The sequence below is a fragment of the Diuraphis noxia genome, unplaced genomic scaffold (genome assembly GCF_037042655.1).
Source record: "Diuraphis noxia isolate RWA-SAM2 unplaced genomic scaffold, SU_Dnox_SAM2 contig0005, whole genome shotgun sequence".
Classification (NCBI taxonomy): domain Eukaryota; kingdom Metazoa; phylum Arthropoda; class Insecta; order Hemiptera; family Aphididae; genus Diuraphis; species Diuraphis noxia.
In genome coordinates this window covers 30,658,205-30,672,177 of record NW_028301715.1, presented here as the reverse complement: position 1 = coordinate 30,672,177, position 13,973 = coordinate 30,658,205, and the positions used below count along the sequence as shown (strand labels likewise).

At 28.6% G+C, this 13,973-nt stretch overlaps 1 protein-coding gene across 1 annotated transcript in view; it reads right to left on the bottom strand.

Annotated features, from left to right (window-relative positions):
- Positions 1-13,973, bottom strand: part of LOC107167371 (uncharacterized) — a 38,239-nt gene that overhangs the window by 2,248 nt on the left and 22,018 nt on the right. The window contains exons 2-4 of the mRNA XM_015516392.2: positions 9,912-10,203; positions 1,156-1,351; positions 191-339 (exon numbers count right to left, since the gene is read on the bottom strand). Of these exons, the coding sequence (XP_015371878.1) occupies positions 191-339; positions 1,156-1,351; positions 9,912-10,203 (637 nt within the window). The remainder of the gene's footprint in view (positions 1-190; positions 340-1,155; positions 1,352-9,911; positions 10,204-13,973) is intronic.

Here is a 13,973-nt window from a genome sequence, read left to right as displayed (position 1 = left end):
TATTATATGATCTAAAATTACAGCGTTTATGTAAAAACAAAACTGTTAACGTTCCTCTCATATAAAACTCACACAATTTCAAATCAAAGAAGATTGTATTAAATATTAATTCTACCCTCTCCCAGAATGTTAGATTTTAAACCCGATAATAAATGTGTCTTTTAACGTAACACGTAAAATTATTATTTACCAGCAAGTGAGAGTATCCTTAGATGCCGCATGCCACATAAGTGTTGTATACTGAAATTTCGTAGTTGTGAACACCAACGTAGAAATAACGCTTGTAAACATATCATTGTCGATATATATCCTATACCGATATCAGTGATGTGTATGCACCTAAAAAAAAGATAGAATATTTTACATATTTTCTAAAAGTTAACCATACGTCAACAAAATAATATAAATAAATAATATAATATAGGTACATCCTCGTAAATAAGCTTAAAATATTTTATTGCGATCAAACAATTATTAACAATGGTGATAAAACATGTATACATACAATATCGTTTGTTAGAAATTAGAATAGAATAAAGAACCTCTAAAAATGCATTTGTTTGACATGGTATTATATTATATTTTTTGTTATAAATAAAGGTTAAATACAAATAAAACTAAATTTATTCATTTTTTTTTTCAAAAGTATCGACGTTTTTTAGTTACTCGTTGAAATAAATCACTTCAATTTTTGTTGAATACTTTTATACTTACAAGCAATTACCTAGTTAAAAAATATTTTACTGTCTGGTAAGTAAAACCCTATGACTACGATTGAATACTATCTATACCATGTATAATAATACTTATAGAACCATGTTTTATATAGGTATATTAATAATAGACAATAAGTCGAATATCGGACCATTGGTTTTTGACATTTGAAGGGTTAAATAACGCTTTATAATCTGGTATAGACGATAAAAATAGTTTTGTTTTTTAACGGAAAATGGGTCACCGTTTTATAGCTAAAATACAACGAAATCAATTCATAAAAAAACATGATACTTGTGTTACGAAACTTATTTCTTAATTCTTTACACGAATTATTATTTATTAGTAATATTATAAAATTTAAAGTTAATTATCTGCAAAAATTAAATATTGATCATTTTTCTATTCGTGGTTATCACATTAAATTTATGTAGTGTTTACCTGTCTAAGACCAGTTGCTCCAATCCAACTAAATCACATGCAATATATTCGAGGGCTGCATCGGTAACACGAGGACACCAAGATAAGTCTAAGATTTGTAATTTTGGCAGATTTTCAGCAATCAATTCGATCCCGTCGTCAGTGATTTTACTGCAACCTGATAAACTTAATACAGTAAGATTGGGAAGTGAGTGAACTGAAAATAAACATAACGTTGTAAATTATTATATTATATTATTAAATTATACAGTTAAAATCTCTACTTTTAGTTTGAGAAATCCAAACTACCAAAGTTTTAAGTGTAATAAATTAATTTTCTGTGTACAATTGTTTTATTCAGTTTGAATTAATTATAATTACCAAATAGATGGTACAAACATTATACGAACAATTAATATTGGGCACTAAGAGTTGATGACAAAGGTCAATAATAAGGGATAGTTCTCATAACGAAGTTAGATAATATTTCGAAACTATTCTATATAGCCATGTTAAATTAGAGAAAATGAGACTACAACAAGAATATAGCTAATATATCATAAATATTTAATGATTATATTTGAATATTTTTCATTTTGCTAAAATATATTTTTATACTTAAGTAAATTTTAACAAGAACAAAACTTCTATTTAATAAACTCACTGTTTAGTATTTAATCACATTTATATTAATTGTGTTTATTAATTAATAATATTTAATCGATGAAATACAAAAAGAATTTATGAATAAATTATAACATTGTTTTTATCAAATGCATTTTACTTGTGGTACTGCCTATACTAAGTAGGTCTTTATTTCTGGGACATGCAAAATATAAATAATTATAATAATTTAACCATTATAATGCATGGTTTTAAGATGTCTGTAACGAAGAAAATATATGAATATAGGATTAATTCTTATGAACTTATTTTACTCTTTTTTTCAACCATAGGTGCTAAGTGCTTATATATACATATTATTAAATTAATTACATGGTTTCAATAAATTAACAAATTTTTAAAAAAGTATAATTTTTAAAATCATAGTACATCTACATAACAAATTTTTCCTATATGATATTATATTATACAATACATTTGGTTACAATTAATTAAGTCAATTGCTTTAACATTGCACTTTGCACTATAAATATTTGAAAGATGAATTATGCGAGCGACAGCATTATTAAAGTTCTACTACAGTCGACGAAGGATTAAAGTTAAGTTATTCTCGTTTAAATTTAGGTATAATTTATCTATAGTTTAGTTATATAATATCTCTATGAGATCTTTCGCGTTTTGAAAATAATTCATGGACTACAGAAACTTATCTATTAGCTATAATAACAATTAACAACCAAAAAATTAATGTCATCTAAATATCACTAATATGTGTTAAGATTTTCAAGTTCTGAAGTCAAAACCCCGCGGGTTAAAACATGTAAAACAGGTACACAGTCGCCGCGGGCGACTCTTATAAATTAAGAAAACGCGTTCAAGGACGCGTGCGAAAACAATATTGCCATTATTCGCGTATCGCGCCCGCAGGTATACATTATACACCCTTTTTGTTACTCTCGCACGAGGTACTCTCGTTTAATATGTACCAATATTGAATATAATATTATATATTATGGCCTATATTTAAGTATATAAAATTATATAGAGATGCTGTATATATAGTCTATTTTTATAGTTAACAATATTATACTGTCGTATTCATACGGTGGAATTGCGTTTCTTGTATTATAAGCATGTGCGTATATAATATACAGATTTAATATTCATTTTGGATCGATATCAAAATATTCAACATACGGCAGGAATATGTATCGCGAGTTGCACGCAGCCCTATAGGTATACTGTAAATATGTTGGGGTGACTAGGTATGTGTGAGCGTACATAATAATATTATATTATATACTTTTCCTGGCGCGCTGAATCACGTGCCCTTGCCAACACACGACCGACCGACCGATGTTTAGTAACGATACCTACGCGAGGGGGACGAATAAAAGCAGTCGCTATATAACCACCCTTCCTTAAAAAAAAATAAAAATAAAGGGGCCAGGTGGTTACAACTTACACTGCCACTGTTCATGTAGAGGATTTCATATAATTTGTCGTATAAAAACTAAAGCGTTAAAAAATCACCTTGATAAAACATAGGTATATATACCTAATAGTAATAACATTATATTTATAATGTAGGTGTAGTATATATAGATGTATAGTGAGCACACTGTATATTATATATAAAACACGCTTATTTGAAATCTTCGTAGGCACATCTAGTGACATCCGGCACGCGTCCGGGGTAAATATTATATAGGTGTGTCGTGTGTGTAAGGTAATTTAATACTATAAACTAGTCGGAAGGATAGTAGAACACTTAAAATAACGAAGATGCGTATACCGTGGTAAATAATATACACACATAATTGCTATTGGTATTGTAATTTAATACATAATATTCAACTATTCGAGTATTAACTTTTACAGACATTATTCGTCCTATCTTACATTATATTACACAATTTACACAAGAACCTTCGAGAACCACGAAAATTTTTACGAAATGGAATCGAATCATTTATATCTTTGACTATACAAATACAATTACTCAAATAGGGTTTTTGGGAATTTGATCTATTTAAGAAAAAAAATAGATTTTTTTATGACTAATAAGAATGGTTTTTTTGAGGTAGGTATAGTATGTACGTATCAAAATTTAATCGAGAGTAGTTTTTAAATTATATACTTGATGATGTCCTATGAAATACAGATCAATGCAGTTTATTGTATATTTGAAATTTTAGTATATTCATATAATAGGTTAAGGACCTATATAGTACTATAGTATATATATATATATATTATAATATATATTATTTAAATAGGAATTTTTTTTATTGAGAATTGTTATACAGCTGATTTATTAAAGATATTAATACATTAAAATCCAAATTCAAACGAGTAATTTTGGAGTTATTATATGAAATAAATATTTACTATCCAATGAGTATTATATAATATACATTAAATATTGCTTTATTACAACATATTTTTTAATTAATATAAAACAATTGTCTAAATAAATTAGTTATTAACTTTTTGTAGCCAGTTCATGCTTATTTTTTTAATGTTATTATAAATATATATATTTACATATATATACATATATATATTTATAATAACATTAAAAAAATAAGCATGAACTGGCTACAAAAAGTTAATAACTAATTTATTTAGACAATTGTTTTATATTAATTAAAAAATATGTTGTAATAAAGCAATATTTAATGTATATTATATAATACTCATTGGATAGTAAATATTTATTTCATATAATAACTCCAAAATTACTCGTTTGAATTTGGATTTTAATGTATTAATATCTTTAATAAATCAGCTGTATAACAATTCTCAATAAAAAAAATTCCTATTTAAATAATAGCTTATGCATTATATAAATACTTATGTATAATATTATGTAAATAATATTACACTAACTACAAATTACATTGTGATGGTATAAAAAATGGCCAAAAATTAGGTTTTGAATAAAGTATGACAAAATGGCCAAATAAATGGAGATTAAACGTGCCTGTTAAATCACTCTGTAGAAACTGTGCAGGCTGTCTGATATTATATGAATACCTACTGTTTACACGTGACATCGATTTCAACCAAGTTTCATAAATATTTTGTTCGAAAATTTATACAATAAATGCGTGTAATGTTTACACGTCTATAGGTACTCCTCGTACCTCGTACTTCGATTATTTCTTCTCATAAAATATAATGTGTCATTTATCAGTCAAAAACTTAAATGGCACTTAATTTGATGTTTTCGACGTTTTGTTTCCTACACGTGCTCTAAATGTATAAGATATAATTCCAACCATTTTTTCTGTAAACATACATATAGGTATACAATATAATATAGTGCCGATTGTTATTTTTTTTAATTGTGGTGTTATTATATGTTATTATATGTTTTTATATAGGTATATTTATAAAGTGGTCAACATGTCTAAATGTTGGTAGATTCAGTGCACGCATCGAGTGTTTTGAAGGATAAAACTGTTTGGGCGTCAAGTGAATGGGCTAAACTTATTAGAAATGCTCGTACAAATCATAAATATGTAGTGTAAAAAACTTGCTTATTCAGATTTGTATGATTGGAAATATGAAGCTGATAATGGTAATATACTTCCGAGAGTCTTAAAAGATATCGATGGTAACATAATTCAAATTTCTTAAGTTCGTTACTTTGTTTCACGTTTGAATTTGGATAATTAAGATTATTATGTGAATTCCATATAAATACCCAAGCATATTTTTCATATTATTCAGATTGTAAGCCCAAAACACTTAAACTTATGACGGTCTGAACAAGAAAGAAGTTCAGTCCACTGCAGAGGTCATTGCAAAAAAGTTGTACAAAGATATAATTCCTATCTCGAAAGAAAAATATAACGATCTGATTAAATAATAGTGTGTATCTGGGATTATTCCAAAGGAGTTTCACAAGGAGTATGACGTATGAGCAAATTAATGAGAAATAGTATGCATATTCATGAATATTGACTGTTTACAAGAAACTGACGAGGAAAATGAAGCAATCAGTTTAAAATAAGACTGATAAATTATGGAATTTTTTTCCCATTTTATCATTAAGTTTTGTATTATAAATTAATTGTTGACTACCTATTATAATTATATCAATTTGTTCTTAAAAAGGGTTATTATTTTATTTAAAGGAATTTTAAATTTGACTTTTTTATGTGATAATTTAATCCACGTTATTTAATTTAATTTTGAATATTTTTTACAAAAAAGAGTTGATTTATTTATATAAAGGAATATTTGACTGTTTTTTTTTTTTATGTGATAATGTAATAATAAACGCTTTTTAACATTATTTTAAGTACTTTACACTGAATTATTAATATTGAATTATATGTTCACGAGTTTAGGCGTAACCAACAATGGCCAAATAAGTTGAGAAATAATGGGCGTAACCTAACCATTAATAAGCTAATTTTTATCGTAATTATCAGTACATTTTATAATTGTAAGTAAAATACACTAAAAATATTATCAATTAATAGATAGATAGAATGATTGATACAAGAATTAAACTTATGATATTTCGACATAAAAATGTGTTGTTTTTTTATTTCGGTTTTTCTATAAAATTACGGAAATATCGTTTACACCCCTTTTTCCTTGTAACTGTCGATATATCGATAGGTATAGGTACTATAGACAGCCCAACAATTACCATACCAACTTCAGTATTCCATTATATGCACTTACATTTTAGGGCCGTGCCAAACTAGAGCGGTTTTGACGCGCGGTGAAAACGGTGAAAACGCAAAACCGTAGCTTACAATTTATATCATAGGTAGTTTTTTACTAAAAATTTTGATTTATATACATATTAAATATGGATAATGCCTGATGGGTACATAATATAATATTATATGAATATGACATAATAATAATATAATTTACAAGTAAGAATTTGTTTTAAGTATCACATACAAGAACGAAGAGAATTTATTTGTTTTAGTTCCAAATAATTATTTATAAACACATATATATATATATATATTTTTGTTAATATATTTAAAACAAAAAATCGTTTTGAAAGGAAATTAAAACATTATGGAAGGGTTTATACGTAAATTAAAACAGTGAACCTTACTCAACTTACTCCATATGACCATATATGTATATTATAACATTTAATTACATTTAAAGTCTAAAAAAATTAGTAAAAAAAAGTAATAAGTGATGTCGGAAACGAATCAGCAAACCTAATTTAAAATAGCTCGATACTGCATAATAATGATGTATTATTATTTTCTTATAATTTGAAAGTGAAAATTATCAATTGAGAAAAAATAATGCTGAGCACTCTTAAAAATGTCTTAAAGATTTTGTTACAGACAGTGCTTTGTTTTTACAGTTATTTTTATAAATTTTTTCAATTTTCACATAAATTGACGGGGAATGTAAAAAATGAAATTCCTACTTCCATGTTCAATTTCCAATCTTTAAAGAAACTACATGAGATATTTTTAGATTTTTTCACTGTCTCGAAAAGTGTTTACTGAATGGAAAAAACGCGCATCGATAATAATATCAAACATCCTACATCTCACTCTGCTCGAAATATTCAATGTTTGGAAACGTGAATGTGATTATAATATATTTTACTAACTTTCCAAATCTAATATTTTAAAATGTTTAATAAAAATAGCTACACCATCCAAAACATTAAAATATGGTCCATGAATCTGAAATTGTACCTATAATAAGAATTTTGAGAGGCTATTAACCAGTTTGACCGGAACGGTAATTTATTAGCTATGGGAGAAACGTTCAAAATAGAATGTAATTAAGTTTTTATGTGTAAATACGAAAAGGAAAAATCATGGTATTTTCGATTAGTTTTGTGAAAAATAAACACCGTAGAATACTGTGGGTAGTGCAAGTTTGTTCGCAACAGTTTATTTAATTTCCTATCCGCCACCTCACTCTTTTAATGATAATTTGTTTTGCAAACCAGCAAACCAATTATCATAATAATTCCTATTTCCTTTACTTCATTGCAATTTCCGTTCACTAGTTCCTCGGTGGTAAAAACGATTATTTATAAAGATGTTTCATCTAATTTATATATAAATATGTACAATATATTACTAATAGTAATTTAGTGGCTGTCTTCTTGGGCATCTTGTGCAGAAAAATAATACCCCCAAACAATTATTCAATAATATATCTTATTGTTTTATGATAATAGAGTGTAGAGCATTTTCTGCGAATGACCAAATATACGTCGTAAGTAATGTTTTTAAATTATTTTAAAATCATTTAGCTAGCAAATATTTTTTCAATATTATGCTTTTCAATGTAGGTGCCGAATACCGATATCATTATAATAATATGTAGGCAATACATATAATTATTTTTTAATAATAACAATTAATGACATATAGACGTATTCGTCTTACCCGTCAACATAATTATCTTACGGCAATTAGTTACATAGAAATATCGGTGTCGACAGTTTGCGTTGTTGTAATAATATTCAGCGAGTAAAAAAGTAATTATACATGTTATGTATAATATCTATTTATATTTATTAATATTTCAACACACGTCGACGTGGATTTTTAATATTGAATAAATCTGATATTCATCGTAGTTCACCGCGGTGTAGGCACCTGCACTGAAATACTCAAATTTAGTCGAACACAGTTTTGTGAAATCTGCCAAACCGGTAATGTATTTCAAAACGACCGTATTAAATGTTATACATTTATAACGATCGTGTAGTTTTCGTTTTCTTATTTAGAAGTTAGAACCTACTACGTTTTTATTTTTTGTTTTTGCAGTTATTAATATCATTATTTCTATTTATCCGCGATCTCTAAGAAGTTTTTGTAGAATTGTTATAATTTACGGTTGCATATATGTATAGGAGAAAATCACGTTTTTATTTAGGTAAATTATTATTATTGAAGTACGTTTTCTCGAATTGAAATCATCTATTATTTTTATATCATATCCGCGTAGTACTTCTGCAGATGTTTTATGTCTATATATAAAAACGAGCCTAACGATTCCCCATCATTATTATACTGGAACTCCAACAGAATGGCTTATATTAAAATATTAAGTTATTAAGTTATATGTATGAAAGCTGATATCGACGCATTTTAATAAAATCAATTTGTTATATTATATTAAATCATTATAATTATAAGTTGTGCTCGCATTCGGATTGGCAAAATAGACAAATTAAATACCTATGCTTATGTTAAAATTATATCCGTATTATTATGCAAATATAATTATAACCAACACTGTGAATTTCATTCATAAAAAATATGTTAAATATTTTTAAAATGTATTTTATTTTATTAAATAAAGTAATTATTATGAAATATCAATAAATATTAAAAAGATATTCTTGAATAATTGTAAAAATAGATGAAAATATGTAATTAAATATTATTAAACTGTTCGTGAACATTTCTCCTACGCTCTTCTCCTCTACGATATTTATATATATATATATATATAAAATATTCAATAATGTATCTGTCATAGGCTTTAAATTTCAGTTATAAAAAAAAATTGAGGTAAATATATTTCGTATACATTTTGTGCATTTTATAAATATAACGATATGCGAACGAATGTTGGCGAATGACGAGACTCAATATTTTTTATACAAAGTATCGTAAAAATCTCGCGAAAGCCCTGAATTCAATGCCTCCATTATAAGTTATTAGTGATGTCTGCGTTAGCCGTGACACTAAGTATATAAGCAGATCTTGGTTGGTATCATCGATTCTGAGTCCATATAACCGATAAGCACTGTACGTCTTAGTACATACTACTATAAGAAATAAATAAAATCGTGCAGTGTACAACCACGCAGAATATTATATCAAACGCAGAACCACCGTGCACCGCAGAGAAAAATATTGGTTATCGGTTTTTTCATTGCTCAAAAAAAGTTTGATTTCTGTTCAGCTGCTCCTGGAATGGCAATATTTAACAACGGATGGGATATCGATTTTAGTAAAATTATATAATATTAAGATCTCAAAACGGATATCGGCAAAAAAAAGTATTATCGGCCCGAGCTTGATGATATTATTACATAAGTATAAGTATATATAGGTAGGTACACGTAGCGCACTATATATTATTAGTAATAATTTATTACGCGTAGCACAATCACTCACCAATATTTACAATGCCGTGGTTGGTGAGCTCCCAGCACGAATGCAGCCTGAGCGCGGACAGGCTGTTGGACTGCCTGGACGAGAAGAATCCCAAGGCGGCGTCAGTGACGTGGTACGCTTGCAGTGTGAACTCGTTGAGGGCTGGCAGCATCTGAGCCACGGCGCCGACCGCATCATCGGCCACGTTTATACAATCGCTCAGGGTCAGCGACACGATTCTGGGCGTCAAGCATGCCCATAGGCCGGCCTCCGTGATCTCGTTGCACCCGACTAGCTCCAGTTGCCAAACACCCTGTATACGATTAATAATTATTATTTATTAAAATCGTAATTACGAAATTCTGACGATCACGACCATCGGATTCGGCAGAACACCATTTTTAATTATGCGTGCGGCTTAATATTACGCTACACGCAGCTAAACGACTTACGTCTATATATATATATATATATATATATTCGATCGATATTATCGTACATGGTAGCTATATTTCATATTTTTAGATAAGTATTATTATTTCATATTATATTGTTATAATAACTATATATAGCTGTATAAACACGGAAAATCGACATCGGTTTTGAATTAGCTTATAGAAAAAACACTCTAGTCGAGTCTCAATAATGATATGTCTGCAAAATTTGACGGCTGAAATTGGTTCCAATTAAAGTTTCCTACTTTCCAAGTCTATAAACCCTCACACAAATGCATATAACTATATAAGGTTAGATTAATATATAATTTCAACCGTTTTGTCGTGAAATAACGATATTATATTGTACTGTTGTCTTACGGAAATTCGTGTAAGTCTTAAGCTTAACTATTATTCGACCCTGAAGGTGTCCGATTTGAGCGACAACGTGGTTTTATTGTTATATAGGTATACGTCCCACATCATATATCGTCTAGGTACTAGGTACTACCCACACATAATAGTAATACTAGTAATAGTAATAGTAATAGTAATAGTCATAACAATACATAGTGAAATGTAAAACGAGAAGAGTACCTATACATTATACTATTATAGTGTATAATCATAAGCGTGCGCACGGGGTAGTCAGGGTAGGCACTTGACTACTCTGCGAACAACTGAACAACTAGCCACCCCCACCCTAATATGTTTGACCATTTCAAAATGTGCGTAAACGAACGTAAAAATAAGAATATTGGAAAAATATATGGTCTTTAGTAACTGCCATGATAAAATTAGTTATATTATGTTAATTTAGAATTGTGATTTTAATCTCAAAAAGTTTTTCATTGAGACATTAACCATGAAAAAACAAAAAACCATATCTGATTCAAAAATTATACGCCAAGTACAAGTAAGTTATTTTTTAAGTAATTTTTACTTATTAACTAATTTAGGTATATTACATTATATTATTACTTATATAATAATTTTTCACTATGATAAATGCAGTTAAATAAAGTTACCTATCAAAATTTTTTTGTTCATGTTAAATGCCATGTATCATGACGTATGACTACCCTGCCAGTAATGTCTGTGCACGCTTATGTGTATAATATAGTGAAATTAATGAAAAACCTTTGATGTTATTTTAGGAGTTTTATTATTACGAGCTAAAATAGTGTTTACGCTTGGTTAATTGAATTTCGTTATTGACGTGTGCCATTTTACTTGTTTTTGTATCTGCAAATACATACGGAATCATTTAATTATTGCACTTATTTTTCTTCACTTAAAAAGCCATTACGTTACACGTTAACGGTTTTCCTACATTATTGAAGGTTTTCCGATTTTAGTCAATGAAAACATTATTACACAACTGTCTCATTACAACAACAAAGGTCATTGCTAATTGGCATTGTTCACGGTTCATTCATCGTTCACAAGATTTAAAATAAACACGCTGTATATAATATATTATATACTCTATAAACTGCAGCACGGCGCCACGACGAAACCGACTGTAGTCTTTACGACAAATTCAATGAAATGCTTTAACTATGTGTTATATGTATAATACATAGCGATTGAGTGATGTACGAGTTTTTTAATCAAAAGATAATCAAAAACTCGTCACGGACGTTCGGACAAGATGCAGGTTTGTTAGATTTTCAAAAGTGTTTAAATTATACTTGGACTCGGCGACACGTGAATCGGTGAATCTGAAGCTAGCCAATTTTAATAAATAATATATTCTAATACAATATATTATATTTAAGTACTCGTATACAAAGGCACAGACAATGATTAAGAGGACGCTACACCCGCATGTGTTTTCTCCGTCTTACAAGTACGTAACATTGCAAAAACTGTTTAGCGCGGGAAAGAACCGAGAAGACTACAGTCATAACTAAGAAACGGAATTCTCACCACAGATAAAAGGGAATTTCGACTGTGCAACGTTGTTTTTATTTTTTTGATATTAGAACTGAAAAAAAGTTATTCGATTTTGAAAAACACAAAAATAATGAATTTTGAAACAATAAGAACTTTTTTTCTATTTGTGATATCGAAAAATTTAAAACAACGTTGCACAGTAAATGTTCTCCTTATTATGTGGTGAAAATTTCGTTTCTTAGTTATAACTGTAGCCTTCCTGGTTCTTTCCCGTACGAAACAGTTTTTGCAATGTTACACACTTGTACGGTGGAGACAACACATGCGGGTGTAGCGTCCTCTTACACAAAATATAATAATAATATATGTAACTAGGTAATATGACACAATATCTAATGATTGACGACGCTGCGCCTTGCCGCTTACCTCTGTAAAATGTATAATTAAACATTGCTGTAATCGTGTTAACTGTTGTAAGTACCGACTTAATCGAATTCACGAAAAATGCGTATGCATGTTACGCCTGTGCTCTGAATATATAATACATACAAAATACAATGTATATATAATATATAGGTACTAGGTAGGTACATTGACTAAATATGTATTATAATGTGTGAATGTGTAATATACAATATGAATAACGAATTTGAACATATCCGAATTCATTCTCATATATTATTATTATTATATTATCGGGAGTACAAATATATATTAATATAAGAGGTTTTCTAATAACCAGTCGCAATATTATAATATATATGTGTGTACTGCAGTGTCATACGGATGTCCTGCAAAACGTGTAAAATGTATAATGAATAATGATGCGCGGGTGATATTCATCAACTAAGGACAGCGTAGCAGCTGCAAATTAATGTTTATAAAACGACATGGATATTATATAATATTATAGAATGTATTAAAATGTTAAATAAACACGAGTAACGACCGACCAAAGCATATTATGCGTAATGTGTATACCTACATACGCTATTTACGACCATCGCATCGTCGGAAAGGGTCTAAATCGCCGTGTTAAGTGTTACAATACATTTAGGTTGTACCTACGTATAGGTATTATATATACCATTGCGACGGACGCATACATACCGTAGAGTAGTAGGCAGTAGCGTTTGGATTTACAGTTCAACGACATATTATTCCGTGTAAGCGCATTAAATATTAATTGTATAATATGTTGACTCAACTAAAATTTATGACCATATCAATTATATATAATGTGTATCGGATACATAAATTAGAACGCTGCACGAAACGATAGCTCGATACCTCGATTAGGATATATATAGATATAGATTACAATAGGTACACGGGTATACCATATAGGTATTATTGTATTAATGTATTATAGGTACCACGAATATTGCACGAGAAACAAAACGTATTTAAATTATTTAATCGTATATAACATTATTATACTTGGTGACGATACACAGTATATTGCAGTAGGTAGGTTACTACAATCGGCTATCCGTATAATATATTTTGTCGTCGTATATTATACATTTATACACCATCATATATATATGTGTGTGTATGTGTGTATGTGTGTATACAAATAATTGTTATTTTTATCTAAAATTTTCAATGGACGTGCATTTTGTACAAACGCAAATCCACTATAGGATTATCACGCGGGTAGTTAGGTATTTACATTTTGCTATGTTTTTTTTTTTAAACTCTTTCATTTCACGCATGACGCACCACCATATAGGTAACTAGTTTTATA